The sequence below is a fragment of the Pygocentrus nattereri genome, chromosome 20 (assembly GCF_015220715.1).
Source record: "Pygocentrus nattereri isolate fPygNat1 chromosome 20, fPygNat1.pri, whole genome shotgun sequence".
NCBI classification, from domain to species: Eukaryota; Metazoa; Chordata; class Actinopteri; order Characiformes; family Serrasalmidae; genus Pygocentrus; species Pygocentrus nattereri.
The window spans coordinates 30618016-30634189 of NC_051230.1; the positions used below are offsets into that span (position 1 = coordinate 30618016).

Sequence of the window (16174 nt, forward strand, 5' to 3'; positions counted from 1 at the left end):
TGCTCCCTGGAATGCGTTCCGATGAGTTTTGCAGGATTCAGCTGATTCTTAGCAGATAATGCAGCCCAACATAATTCATCCTGCTGCTTTTATCAGCAGTAACATCATCAGTAATATGAAGGAACCAGTTCCACTTGCAGCCATACGTGTCCTCACAACAACACTACCGCCACCATGCTTTAGGCAATCATCCATCTGCACTTTGAAGTGCCTTACAATGTGTTTTTCAGGATTCAGCTAAACTTGAGCAGATATTGAAGCCAAAAGAATTCATCCAGCTGCTTTTTTCAGCAGTGATATCATCAGAAAATACAAAGGAACCAGTTCCACTGGCAGCTATACATGTCCACACCATAACACTACCTCCACCACGCTTTACCGAGGAGCTGGAGTCCTTCTTTGTATTCTTCTCTTTCTGTCATTCTGGTACTAGTTGATATTTATCTCATTTATCCATAAGATCTTGTTGCAGAGTTGTGTTTTTATTTTGGGCAAATTCTGGTCTTCCTGTTTCTAAGGCTTACCAAAGGTTTATATTATGTGGTTAACCCTCTGTATTTACTCTGGTGAATTGTTGATGTGGATCCAGATAAGTCTTCCATCAAAGAAGCTGCTGGTATTCTCAGAACAATGGACTGACCAACCCCAGACCAAGTCCAGAACTTGACATCTCTGAATGTGTTTGGGATTACTTGGATCCCGAAAAGCAAGAAGTTCAACCAACTTCTAAGACTGAAATTTGGAGAGAGCATCCCTGCAGATTTCTTTGAGAAACTAAAAGCGAGTCTCCTAAAAAGAATGGAAGCTGTAATAAAGGTAAGAGTGGACATATTATATACTGAAGAACGAATAGCACACATGCAGCTGTGAGTTCCTAGCCTAGCTAGAGGGCCCACATTTTCATCAGGCGTCCTAAAGTGTTGCAGCCCAGCCGGGATCCATTTATCACACCCACATTCATATTTACATTCAGCAGATTTAATGATGAGAAACTCATCCTAGCTCAGCCGTCTAGCTCTGAGATGCTTGATAATCGTGTCTCTGGCTTCAAGGCTTAAGCTGTGGGAGTATGGGAACATATGAGTCACTGGTGTAGCGTGCTGGCTGAGGCACCAGGAACAGAACAATGGGGTTTATCCTTAGCCTTACTCCTACTGAACCTTACAGCTGCAGGGATTTGCTCTAAAAAGCATTCCCCATAATGAGGCTAATGGCTTCAGCAAGGTGTGAAATGCTTTTCCTCCAACGTGCATAAATCTTCTGAAGATACCTGTTAACTGTTTTATGATGCAACGTGTACGGTTCTCGCATTGGATCCTTGTGTACTGTAGACAAACTGTGAATTAAAGCCAGGAAGGAGACGAACACTGTCTACCTATTTATCATTCTTTTTCAAATAAAACCATTTAAGACGCTTAAGTAAACACATTTTTAGGCCAATAACACCTAATTACCATGTGAGGTGGCTTCACTTTATATATTTACTCACCAAAGCAAATCTGAAAGTTTATATTGGGCAAAATAATTAAACCAAAACTGAACTAAAAGGAGAAAGTTTGTGGGGAAAAAATAAGTTGGCTTGACAAAGTTTTGCTATGAATTCCCAAGTGGTAGCTAAAATATTGTTGGGCCACTGCTATGGAATCCAGGTGGCTGCTAGGCTGTTGCTATGGAATCCCAGGTGATTGCTAAAGTGTTGCTAGGCTGTTAATACACTATACTGCCAAAAGTATTTGCTTGTCTGCCTTCACATGCGTATGAACTTGAGTGACATCCCATCCTTAATCCATAGGGTTTACTATGATGTCAGCCCACCCTTTGCAGCTCTAAAAGCTTCAACTCTTCTGGGAAGGCTTTCCACAGGGTTTAAGAGTGTGTTTATTCCAGTAGCGCATTTGTGAGGTCAGACACCAATGTTGGACGAGAAGGCCTGGCTCTCAAGTCTCCACTCTAATTCACCCCAGAGGTGTTCTATCAGTCAAATTCTTCCACACCAAACTCGCTCATCCATGTCTTTATGGACCTGCTTTGTGCACTGGTGTGCAGTCATGTTGGAACAGGAAGGAGCCGTCCCCAAACTGTTCCCACAAAGTTGGGAGCATGAAATTGTTGAGAGTTCTGGAAAGAGTTCCTTTCACTGGAACTAAGGGGCCGAGCCCACGTCCTGAAAAACAGCCCCACACTGTAATCCCCCCTCCACCAAACTTTACACTTGGCACAGTGCAGTCAGACAAGTACCGTCTCCTGGTAACCACCAAACCCAGACTCGTCCATCAGATTGGCAGATGGAGAAGTGTGATTTGTCACTCCAGAGAACACGTCTCCACTGCTCTAGAGTCCAGTGGCAGCGCTTTACACCACTGCATTCAATGCTTTGCATTGCGCTTGGTGATGTAAAGCTTGGATGCAGCTGCTCGGCCATGGAAACCCAATCCATGAAGCTCTCTACGCTGTTCTTGAGCTGATCTGAAGGCCACATGAAGTTTGGAGGTCTGTAGCGATTGACTCGGCAGAAAGTTGACGACCTCTTTGCACTATGCACCTCAGCATCCACTGACCCGTGTCTGACCACTTCGTGGCTGAGTTGCTGTCGTTCCCAATCGCTTCCACTTTGTTATAATCCCACTGACAGTTGACTGTGGAATATTTAGTAGTGAGGAAATTTCATGACTGGACTGCACAGGTGGCATCATCCTATCACGCTGGAACTCACTGAGCTCCTGAGAGCGACCCATTCTTTCACTAATGCCTGTAGAAGCAGTCTGCAGGCCTAGGGGCTCGGCTTTATACACCTGTGGCCATGGAAGTTATTGGAACACCTGAATTCAATGATTTGGATGAGTGAGTGAAAACTTTTGTAAATATAGTGTATGTTATCCTAGCTGGTTGCTGAGGTGTTGCTTTGTCCTAAGGTGTCACAGGTGGTTGATAAGGTGTTGCCATTGCTATCAAATGCACAAAAATGTGGAAATACTGAAATGTAATACTTCATCTTTCTGCAACAGTATAGTTTGTGTGATGCATACTTTGTAAACTCAATTTAATCAAATATAATTTCAATTGGCTTAAAAACGGGGTTTCAAAACGTAATTCATTTGAGGCACCTAGTTACCTCAAAAAGTACTACTAAACAGAACTTTACAATGTTTACAGTGGAACAAAACTAACAATTTTACACTGTATACTGCCCACTACTAATCTATAGAATAATAATGAATACTGAATTCAGAATAATGCCTGAGACATGCCTTACTAAAGCATAAATATCAGCACTTGCCAATCAAAACGGGTAAAAACATTTATTTTTACTGAATGTGGCCCATACAGGAAATAGAGGCTTCAAATAATCATAATCAATAGAGTACCCAAATACTCTTTCTCAAAAGCAACCTAACAAACAACATATCATCTGTCTGACAGAACAGACATAAATACATTTCAATCAGCGCTTCAGTCCACAATGTCTACACTACATCCATCAAATGTTTTAATCTGTGAGAAAAGCGTCACTTCCATTAATAACATGCTGCCACTTTCTACAGTGCTTTAAACCGGATTTAAAATAATACTTAACCAAAATGATGTCTAGGTGGGGAGCCTTTTCCATTAGACACATCCTGCATTTCCACAGAAGATTCTAACTTCATCAAACACAAGCCCAAAACAGGCAGATCCTCTATGGTGGTTAAAGAAAAATGACTGATGTTGAAAAACTGTATAAACACTAAGGCCCAAGGCAGAGTGAGATCATGAAGCGTGTCATTGATGGAGAGATATTTTAGCGGTTAGCCGGCAGGGAAGCACAAAGCTTGCCAAACCTCCGGTCTCCGAGCACCGAGCAGAGCGCCCAGCTTGTTCACGACTATTGCAGAAGAACAAACATGCAATAAATGTCACAAATCAACATCAGCAGATACCCACACTGACTGACCACGTGCGAAGTCCATGTTAAAGATATGAATGTTGGCTAAAACCAGGACGGTGAAATGTTTTAACAGCACAGGAGATACAGAAAGATGTAAATATTTGCTTTAAACATGGTCAGTCCAATTTTAGAACAAGAACCCTACATTGAACACCATAAGGTAGGGGTCACCAGCGGGCTGGTACCCAGCACATTTTGTTGCGTCCCTGCTCAATACAACTACTAAACCTGGTCATTACCTGTTGGGTTGAGTCAGACACGTCTGAGAAATAAAACCACCAAACTGTGCTAGACTGTGGTCCTCCACAACCGCATGACCTCTGCCATAGGGTCATCCATACTGTCCCATGTGTCCTGTGATTGTCCCGTGTGTCCTCTTCCCACATGAGGTTCACGTCACTCCCCAACAGTGCCTTGCGTCTGCTGTGCATTAGCTTCAGGAACACTAATCCTGCATTATGGCTAACCTCAATGCTTTTTTAACTGCCATTACATGGGGCGCGTGTGGCCTATCATGAGATGGAAAAGCTGACTCACATTTTCTCGCCCTCTGTGGCCCAGCTGGAGCTGGCTGAATAGTACCTGACTCCAGATGTCTAGACGCCTGAAGGCCAGCAAGTCAGAATTTCTACTTACCTCTTTCTGAAAAACCAAAAAGGCCATACGTTATGTTATGTTACGTAAAGGCCTATGATATGGCCTATGTATGTGGAAACCTCTCTTAATTAGTCATTTGGGGTTTTCCGCTACATCCATTGCAAACAGGTGTATGACGTCAAGCACATGGACATGCAATCTACAAAGACAGACACTGACAGTTGAACAAAGTACCGAAGTGCTCGGTCACTGAAAATCTAAGTCAGCAATGTCACAGGACACCATCAAGTCTGCCCTGCTACATCTGCCCCAGTCAACTGTAAGTGCTATTATTGTGAAATGAAAGCATCTGGGAGCTACAACAGCTCATGGATAAAACTTTAGACCATATAAATTTGCCTACCCTCTGGTGGTTTACTACAGTACTACACTTACTACAGAGATCTAAACTGCTGCTGCAAGCAACATTTGCACCAGAGCTTCATGAAATGGGTTTCCATTGCCGAGCAGCTGCATACAAGCCTAATATCACTATGCGCAATGCCAAGCGTCGGCTGGAGTGGCAGCTCTGGCAGGCTGATGGAAGAATCTGGGTGTAGTACCAACAGTAAAGTTTGGTGGAGAGGGGATAATGGTCTGGCCCCTTAGTTCCAGTGAAGAGTAATGTTAGTGCTACAACATACAAAAACATTTTAGACAACATTGCTGGCAACACTTTGGAGAAGACCCTTTCTTAATCCAGAATGCCTGAGCCCCTGAGCACAAAGTGAACAAAATTGAAGACATGATTTCATTAGTTTGATGTGGAGGAACTCCAGTGGCCTGCATAGAGCCCCAACCTCAACCTCACTGAACACTGTTAGGAATGAAACGTTGACTGTGAGCCAGACCTTCAATCCAGCATCAGCACCTGACCTCACGCAAGGTCTTTTGATGTAAAATTCCCAAACACTCCAACATCCTGGGGAAAGTCTTCCCAGACGAATAGAGCCTGTTATTGCCAAAAAGGGGTCAACTCCATTTTAATGCCCATGATTTTAGAATGGGGTGTCCAACAAGCGTGTCTAAGTGTGATGGTCCAGTGTCCACACACTTTTGGCCATGCAGTGTACGTACCATTGCTACCTTCTAAATCCTAATGCTTTGCCAGGTTTTAGCCATCACTCTCATTGGTTTGCACAAGCCTTTCTACATCTGTACCTCTGCAAGAATTTGTAGACTGAAAAATAATTCCTTCCTGCAAAGCTTGCAGGACAGCATGATATTCTGAATGCGTTGAAGCTTAGTTGCTAACAACCTCTAAACCATCCTCAGTATCAGAAGATCAGTCTCCATATCATAAGGTACTTACAGCACCCAGCTCATGCTCAAGCAATGTACAGATTCCAGTACAGAACAGCCCTGTAGCAACAAGAGAAACAACAAACGTTTTCCAAACCCTTAACCTCCTGGCTCATGGATGAGGTCACTGACCACTGGGATACCATTATGAGATAAATCTGGAGCCATGTGCACTACATCTCTCCCACAAAGCTTATAATTGCAGGTTAAATACAGTACAGTCTTTTAGTAATTGGACAGGCTCTGTACTTTAGAGCAATGAAGTGCAGGATGTATTAAACAATGTTTATTTACATCTATATTGGGTAAACCATGTGGGAATCACAAGCGCCCTATTTTGTGTTGAAGCTCTAGAGAAGCTGAACTGTTTCATTACAGAAGCTGGAATGCATTATTCCTACATCTGTATTCTGATCTCTCGCACTGCTCCTTTGGTTAAGAGCTACTTTTTTGGGAAATCAACAAGCATCACCACATCTGTCCTTTACACTGTGTAAAAAGATGAAGGGAAAAGCAGATTATTTTTGATAACCTGTGCAAGTCCTGCCACTGCTGTGATTCATGGAATCACCTCCAGGAAGCTTTTTGCCACCATTCCTAACTCAAGTGATTGACCTGGCCAGTCAAGAACATTCCACTTTTTACTCTGGCAAATTCCTGTTGTTTGCGTACCACTTCTGAGAAAATTTTTATTAAGCGTTTAAGATGCTTCTGCTCACTTGAATTCATCTGGCTGCTGCTGTTGGCCAAAACTTTACCAATAAAGTCAAGTGAGCCGGGTCCACTGTCAGCCATACATGCTCATGCCACTGTGTTTCACAAAAGAGGTTGCATTCTAACAAATAGGCTTCTATATCTTTAAGCTCCTTTCATAACAAGACGTCATGGTGGTTATTTGCATGACTAAGGACAGCTAAGACACCAAGACACTGTGTGCCGGAGGACAGACACCAGATGTTCCCTGACAATACTGGCATCAAGCTCTCAGTTACAAGCAACGATGACTTTAAATGTGGAGTTGTGGTGCGACCAAAACACAAATACAACGGCTGCACTGAGAGCACTTACATCAACGTTGTTGTTGAGGGGACTCAGGAACCTGAATCCTGGGATCCTTTTGTCGCTGCACACCACCCCTACGTCTTCTGAGTGTTTGCAGTCAGATACTCCAATGCCATTGGACTCGCACTGCGCCAAGGTCTTCTCCTTTCCTGTGCAGTGGACATTATCAAACCAGATGCGGCCTGAAAAACAAGAGAAAGTCAGCTGTTGGAGAAGTGTGGAACACTGAATTCCCATTACAATTTCCAGTTCCCTTGGTCTTACAACATACAAAGGAATTTCTGATGTTTTGAAACGAAAAACGTATATGGCGCATGTTTCTAATGGTGGAAAGAATGATAATGAGAAAAACAGAATAAAAATGAACAAACCCCATTGCTAACAAATCTTAATGTAAGACTTTTACACGTAAACGTAACTTAAGATTAAATAAAGCACAAAACAAAGCGCCAGGGTGGCTTTTCAATATGCCTAATGGCCAAAAGGAGATACTTCTGAGGAGTAGGACATAAGATCCACTTACATAGGTAACAAAATGAATGTCCAAAACTGGAGTTCAAAGATTGATTAAAAGACTTCTAACAACCACCAAGACCTGGCAGACCACCAAAACTGTCCCCATCAGAAAAACAGAACTTAAAGCTTTGATCTGAAACACTGAACACATAAAATGGTGGTCAGTTACTATATGTTGCCTGTGTCAGCTTACCATCTCCTTTCCCATATTTGGCTGAAGGGGCCCAGGAAACCGCCTCGGAGTAGCCCAGCTCCCTGCACACCACCTGAGCGGCGTGGATGTTGAAATCATCATCACAAACGGTCCCCCACTCCCCTTCATACAAGACCTCCAATCGGCCCTCGTTGTGTTTTCGCTTCTCACCGGCCAGGCGCAGCTGGATCCTGGGTACGTCAGCTGGAATCTGTGGCGCGGTGTACTGATCCTCCACAGGTTCAGGATAACCAGGAGGGTAACCCAGGTACTCGAACTGAGCAAGGCACAGACTCCATATACACGATAATACAACCAGGCGGGACGGGAGAGACCAAAGGATCGACATTGTGGTGTGAGTCCAGTAACAATGTGACCTGTAAAAGAACACGAAGAGGTCAAAAAGAATCTTAGATTGTGCTTTCATAACCTTAATAACCTCGTTGTACCGTCAACCTACTGTTTCTTTGCTGTGTAACTCGTCCCACAGCTTTCATCATATCAACACTGTTCCAACCCCAGATTGTCCAGCCTGATGTGTGATGTGTAAGAATGTGTAAGTATACAGCTTTTTGACTGGATGCACAAATTCCGTGTAGCAATGGAATTCTGCAGAACTTTTCCCATCTACGGTACTTCTGCTTGCCCGAACGACACCGCATACACTATCTAAGGGCAGGCCCCAAACACGAATTCGATGTTGTTCTGACCCGCAGGCATCCATTTGTCTTTTTTTTTTCAATCTCTCGTTTATCCCCTAGGGTCCCATTCATTTTCGCTACCACTCAAACTCTATTACTTCTTTACCCAAAAGCCACAAAAAATTGCGTGTACTCACCCAGGGCTGGTCCTCAAGCTCTAATCCAAAGCCATACTAACCCGCACTCAACTCTGTGTTGTTTTTCATCCCTCGTTCCTTCCACAGAGTCCCATATGCATGTCCAAAATGCATGTCCTCACTCCAGGCAGGTCCTCAAGCTCTAATCCAAAGCCATACAGACCCACACCATCTATGTGTCATTTTTTCAGCCCTCATTCCTTCTATAGAGTCCCTTTCATTTTTGCCCCCAACAAAGCCCTAATCTTTATTTTTCCACGACAGCCACTAAAATGCACGTCCTCACTCCGGGCAGGTCCCTAAGCTCTACCCACACTGACCCACACTCATTTATGTGTCGATTTTTCATCATTCGCTCCATACATAGACTCCAATTCATATTCAAGAACACATAGCTACAACTTAGTAACACCCTATGAATGACTTATGAATCGCTTCACACACTATGAAAACTGCCTAGCAACCCCTTAGCAACTGCCTGAGATACTATAACAACCACCTAGCAGTCCTCTTGCAACCACCTGGGATACCAAAGCAACTGCCTAACAACACCATAGCAACCACTTGAGCTACAGTAGGAACCAACCAACAACACCTTAACAATTGCCTGGGATATAATAGCAATCACCTAGCAACACCTTAGCAACTACTTTGGACACCATAAAAACCACCTAGCAACATAGCAGGAAGTGGGAACAATTTAAGCTGCACAACCACTCAGCGTATCCTTCAGGAAATGCACATTTCTAGTTACTTATGTAATTACATAAGTAATACAGTATTTAAGTAATTATATTAACGTTTGTTTTACTTTCTGTATCAACAAATATGAGCCCTTTAAAACATCTGCTTTGAAGGCACAACGACAATGCATGGCAAAATGTGCAAAAATATAAAGTACATATTTCTTTCAGTAACATATTCAAATCATAATAAAAGATCTCTTTGTTTACTTAAAAACACAAATACGATATGAATTTAGCATTAAGAATCTGCAATAGAGCCGACTGACCACAGTATCACGACTTATTGATAGGCCGCCTCTATCATGATGGCCAAGCTGGACGATTTGAATGTTAGAGAGGCTGGCAAGGGTGCAGCAAGTATTTAATAAGTTATGTTATGAAATATTGTTTTAGCACAGCATTATATATAAACATTGGGAATCTCAGTGGTGTCACCCAATCGTGACTTATCTGTTAGTTACCAGGCTGTCTTAAAATTTTGCGTTAATTGAACTTCAAATAAATCAGCTGACAGAGCAGATTTTTGATGTGTTAACCTGAAGCTGAGCAGTCCTGACTCACACACCACAGAAATCTCTGTAAGAATGATATAGAAGGTAAGAAACACCTTCAATGGAAGGTCGAGTTTCTCTTTTTTTTTTCTCCATCGTTCCTACAGCATGTGACCTTGCTCAAGTCAAAGATAGCATGAGCTTCTTCAAAGACTTCCCTCGAGATTTGCACACCAAGATAAAAGCAGAAACACTTCCAAAGCCACATGCACACAGTATGTCAGAACTGTTTTCAGGAAGTGCGGCGCGTCAAATTTATCTGGACTTTCTGAACTGTAAAAAACAGACGGTTTGTGTAGCTCAAATTCAAATGTGGCAGGCAGACTCGAGTCTTGCGAACCCAAAAGAATTAGCCACAGTTTCCATCTCAGACTATATGATGGGCTTCCTTCAGCTGGAACGCAGCGTGGCAGCTGTTACACAAGTCCATCAGTATGTACGCACTACAAAACGAAGACTGACGGGTGGAAAACAAACCAGAAACCTTCAGACTGTGGGTCATTGATGGTGACTCAAGCACTTAATGGGTAACGCAGCTGCAGGAGTTTCAAATTCAATTTTTTTTATGCATATGCAAATCGTTTATACTATTTTGATGCATGAGGCAAAGCTTTCCCTGAACTATTAGCATGCACTTCTCTGTGCATAGGCAATTGGAATGAAGTATTTGGATTTTTCTGACTCACCAGCAAAAGAAACAGCTGGAAAAGTTACTCAGACACAATGCAAAATATTAAAGGTGCATTCAACATTCATGCGCTCCCAGCTTACAGCAGCGTTAAGTAGCCTACAGAGTGTGACACTCCAGTTTAAAGGCTAGAAAACTAGGCATACTTAGGACAAACTGTGGTAGAATTAATTTATTCATTTATTATTTTTGTCATTTTGTTAGCTGGCGATTGCTGAAAGAAGGTAACAGAAGATAATATTACTGCTAGGAGGTGGATTATCTGTATAGCAATCGCTTCAATCTTTACATGATCATCATAATTATTTCTCAGACAACAGCTCACCAGATCAAAACACTGCACTTTATTAGGTACATCTTGCTAATAAAAGGTTGGACCCCCTTTTGCCTTCAGAACTGCCTTAATTCTTCATGGCACACTTTCAACAAGGTGTTGGAAACGTTCCTCAGAGATTTTGGTTGGTTATTTGAGTTCCTGTTGTCTTTCTATCATCTGGAACCAGTCTGCCCATTCTCCTCTGACCTCTCACATCAACAAGGCATTTTCGTCCACACAACTGACCGCTCACTGGATATTTCCTCTTTTTCGGACCGTTCTCTGTAAACCCTAGAGATGGTTGTGTGTGAAAATCCCAGCAGATCAGCAGTTTCTGAAATACTCAGATCAGCCCGTCTGGCACCAACGACCACGCCACGTTCAAAGCCCCTTAAATCCCCTTTCTTCCCAATTCTAATGCTCGGTCTGCACTTCAGCAAGTTGTCTTGACCACCTCTACATGGTGTACTGAATAAAGTGGCCGGTGAGTGTAAGCTAGGCATCTTCTCTTGGGTGAAAAGTTGTCTGCTTTTTGCTTAATAAAGTTAGAAAAGCTGTTTTCATAGTTGTTTGAGAACTAAAACTAACGCCAGCTTGGTTGCATTCACTGGTCCTTACATCAGAGGCTAGGCTAGCAGTCAGGATTAGTTGACACCACTGGGATTCTCAATGGCTGTACCAACCATCTGAATGAAAGATGAAAATGACAATGACAATGCTACACTAAAGTACGCTGCATAACATGACAAAGTCCACTTTTAGGCCTGATGCCCCAATTAGGCCAGTGTTATTTGAATAAAATAATTACAAATTTCACACCAAACATGTCCCCAGGTTTCATTCACTAGTAGCAATGTTAGCATTCTGTCTGAAGCGTTCTTTTAACTGAATTGTAAGTTTTCAGGTAAGTTTCCACTGACCAGCTGAGTTAAAGCATTAAGAAACCAAGTACCAAATGCCACAAATATATGTACGTTATTTACACTGCAGGATTTTACCCTCTAACGACTAGGCTGTCCTCTGTGGGACCCTTTGTGGTCAGCAGTGTATGTTTTTCCCTGGCTACCAAGAAGGGGATTCGAGGCCAGCTGTAGAAGTCAAAAGTCAAAAAGAAAAAGACAACTACCAGGCCAGCATGTCGCTGTACAGAAATCTGAGAAAAAGTCAAGCTTTGAGCCACTGGCACAAATCATATATATGGAGGGAACATACAAAAATTACAGGGCAAGCATGACCAAACCCTCAATTAAGTCCTTTATTTCTATTGACTTTCCTTTTTCTTCACTTTCCTCAGTCTTATTTCCACCGTCCCTTTTTCCTCATCTTCTAGGATGATGTCATACTCAGCCTTTCTCACTGACATGTTTGTATTCATCATTGAATACTACTTTTTCCTCAAATCTAGACACCTCAACTACTATAGGCTAAGCAGTAAAACAAAACACAGACTGGACAGTCCAGTCCATTCTAAGAAGATCACATTCAGAGCTGTCCTTTCACAAGCAGAGGAGCTTAAAAACATAGCTAAAAAATGTAGATGCTTCTGTTTAATAAAGGTTCAACTAAGAAATATAAGTAATTTCCAAAAATGATTTAAGTTTAAATGCATCAGGTCTAGATTGTCCACCAGTTCTGTGCACTTTCTTGGTGCTATATAGAACCATTTTCAAAAAAAGGGTTCTGTACCAAACCATGGTCTTTAATACAGAATCCTTGAAGAACCATATTTTTAAGTGTATGCTTCTCTTCTTGGATCACTGTGGCCTAAAATAAAATTCTAAGGCTCCCAACAGAACCACAGTGGAACATTTTAGCACATCCAGCATCTATAAGCACAGGGACTGAAGTTTGTCAGGCTCTATTCTTCTCTTTTTGGCCCAACTAAAATGCTAAAGCTCTCTATAGAACTGCAATAGAACTCCTTAGCACCTCCAGCATCTTAAGTTTGTTAGGTTCTACACACTTAAAAATAGTTCTTCAAGGGTTCTCAAGTATAGACAATGATTTTATTTAGAACCAAATAGTTCCATCAGAACCTTTTCAAGCTTAAATGGTTCTTTGCATGGTGAAACTATTCTTCAGACTGATGGAGAATGTGTTGTATATGATTCTATATAGAACTTTGAAAATGGCACAAAAAATGTGGTATTGTTATCATTTCATGTGACAGTAAAAGAACCATTTTAGTGCTATATAGAACCATTTTCCAAAAAAAGGTTATATACAGAACCATCTTTTTAAGTTTGCATTCTTCTCTTCTTTGGTCTTCTTGGTTTAAACTAAAATTCTGAGGGTCCCAAAAGTGCTGTGGAACTTCTAGCACATTCAGCCTCTACCAGCACAGGAACTGAAGTCTGTCAGCCTCTATTCTTCTCTTTTGGGTCTAAACTAAAATGCAGGTCCCAAAAGAACTGCTGTGGAACTTCCTAGTACATCCAGCATCTACCAGCACAGGAACTGAAGTCTGTCAGCCTCTATTCTTCTCTTTTGGGTCTAAACTAAAATGCAGGTCCCAAAAGAACTGCTATGGAACTTCCTAGTACATCCAGCATCTATTAGCATAGGAAATAAACTTTGTTAGTCTCAATTCTTCTCTTTTTGGTTTAAACCAAAATGCTGAAGGTCCCAAAAGAACTGCTGTGTAACTTCTAGTACATTCAGCCTCTACCAGCACAGGAACTGAAGTCTGTCAGCCTCTATTCTTCTCTTTTTGGTCTAAACTAAAATGCTAAAAGCTCCCAATTGAACTGCAGTGGCACTTCTTAGCACATCTAGCATCTATTAGCATAGAAAATAAAGTCTGTTCGACTCTATTCTTCTCTCTTTTGCCGAAAATCGTCCAAAAATTAAGGCGTATGAGCAAAAGCAACGCCAAAGATTATGAAGATCACAGCAACAAAGGAATTAGGAACTAAATATGGCCAAACTTTGCCTAAAATGAGAACTCTTGAGAAAAAGCTGGTACCTGTCCTCACAAAAACGCTCGAGTAAGAGCAAAACTATCAGCAGAAAACCCCCAGAAAAGTCGAATTTCTGCTTCAGTAAGTGGACACTGAGCTAAATAAGTGCCCAGCTGAGCTTCTGGGGGAAGATTTTTTTGAAAGAGAACTTACTTTTAGTCTGTCGGAGGTGCACGACTTCCCTCAGGACTCCTTCTCCTCAGAGCGATGCTCCTTCTGCTCTCCTCTCCTCAGAAACCACCCCGGACTTTCACTGCTTATGTGCCCTGCTCGGCCCAGAGTCACGCCTCGCCCCCCGCACGCCCACCGCGTAGCGACATGGCTGGAATTCTTCAACAGCCATGGAATACGTGCAGGACAGTCAGCCAGGTGGCTCTGGCGACTTGCTGGAGATATTTTAGCGCTATTAATGAGCGTAATGCTTTTAAAGTTTTTGGCCAGAAAGCAAGATATTATGGTTGCCCTTTGGCGCCCCCTTTCGGCCATTACTCCAGTTTTGGCACTGTTGATCCTGTCAGAGTTGAATTAGTGAAAGAAAACGGACTCCGACTGCGTTTTAAAGGTTTTTTGTGTGTGTTTTTAATTTGTTTCGGTCTTGTCGATGAATAAGTACAGATTTTGCTCCCACATCTTGCATTTTAGCTTTTTGAGATGGTTTCAATACTGTTTTCTTGTCGCCATCGCCCTTGTGTGGCGGTTCACGTAAACTCAAGCAAATACCTCAGAAATGCTAAAGCACAGAATGTTTTTTGGGGGAAAAAACTGCAGAGTTAAAAGATAAAATCCATCAGTTATTCATATGTTCTGTGTGATATGATGGTTGGGATGTAAACAAAGTCATTCAGGGTGGAAATGCTTACAGAAACAGAGATATACAGATATATTTGCAGTGGTGGTCATGAACACAAATGTAGCCATTTTATTTACCACTCAAAGCCACTGGTGGACCTGGGCTTGTCTTCTGAGTTGTTTACATGTAACGTTGATGGTGGTAAAATAGTGGAAAGTCTGAGAAAGAAAACAAACAAACAAGGTTCTTTGGGGGCTGTTTTGCATTAGAACTTCTTCACCAGATCTTCAAAACTGTTTTAGGCTCAAAGCATTTGTAAAGCTATCATAACACAAAGTGTCATATCAGGCGTCCCATTTATAACCAGTTCATGTAATAACCTTCTGTGAGGGAGCATTTAGAGGTTCCTATCGCCACCACTGTGAACAACTCTCACTCAGCCAGTTTCTCTAGAAATAAGCACTTTACAGTGGCTTTGTTTACCGTTACATTATGCAGATTTTTTTTTTACAAATTCCCCACTGGACCCCCCTCAGCAGGGTCTTATTTCCTAGCTCAATACAGCATTATTAAATAGTTATAAATACATTCTAGAGAGAGAGCTCCAGTTTCAAAACTGACAATAAACGTTGAACTATTACAGAATAGCACCTTATTTGATTTAATGTTCAGTTGTTGACTGTATAAGATGTTGATATAACTACTAGGCTACTTCAGTAAACAGTATACAGCACTGTGTCATAATGCAAGTTAGACATTATGATGTTCTGGACCTTTGCTTGAGGAGATTTTCTCTAACTGGACCATATTGAATTTTAATTGAAGACCCCTAGGTGTAAGTCTGGACTCTGGCCAGCCCAAGACCATCAGTAAAATCATTACATTTTCGGCATGACCTACTGTTTATATATATATATATATTAGATCTTTTAATCTAGATTAAAGAAGAATTCAACTTTTTTTCCCAATTTTTGCACAATAAAGTCATTCAGAGTGGTGGCGATAGGAACCAGATGTCTGAAGAGTTTACGCCTCTAAAAGCACTGTCAGAGTTATTACATGTAATGGTTAAAAATAGTTTGCCCAGTGCAAAAGAAAAGCTTTTTGAGATTTATGGACTATTTTACCAGGACTGCTGGTTTTGGATAATAAATAAAATGGCTATATTTGTGTTGTAGACATTGTGACCCCAGTTCCCATCACCACCACTATAAAGAAACCTGAGTCTACAGTCAACCATTTCACACCAGACCCCTCTGAGCGACCTCATTTACATCTCAAAAAACTGAAATATGCTGAAATGTTTAAAAGTCAGTGGAATAATATGTTTGTTTCCATATTACTACAAAGTACTTACAGTACATCTTTATGGCAAAAGGTCTATGAATATACCATAGTGTGTGAAGATGGTGCTGTAGCAGTAGGTTTGGTCACATAACCAGACTGGTTTTAAATTTGAAAAATAACAAACGAAAATTAAAGAACAAAAAGCTTATTTAAACATTTTCGTAAATTGAAATAAATGTAATAAATATATTTCATTTGTTACTTTTTATCCCATTTTTGTTGATCAGTTCTATAACCAATAACACTTTAGATAAAATATCTATATGTAGTTAATCTACATGTATGTTTATATGCATGCAATAAG

General features: G+C 41.4%; 1 protein-coding gene across 1 annotated transcript in view; it reads right to left on the reverse strand.

Annotated features, from left to right (window-relative positions):
* The window catches only part of loxl2b (lysyl oxidase-like 2b), a 69746-nt gene extending 55635 nt beyond the window's left edge, over positions 1-14111 (reverse strand). Inside the window, exons 1-3 of the mRNA XM_017709264.2 lie at positions 13887-14111; positions 7635-8011; positions 6932-7107 (exon numbers count right to left, since the gene is read on the reverse strand). Coding sequence (XP_017564753.1) covers positions 6932-7107; positions 7635-7983 — 525 coding nt within the window. The 5' untranslated portion in view covers positions 7984-8011; positions 13887-14111. The remainder of the gene's footprint in view (positions 1-6931; positions 7108-7634; positions 8012-13886) is intronic.
* Between the last annotated feature and the right edge of the window lie 2063 nt (positions 14112-16174).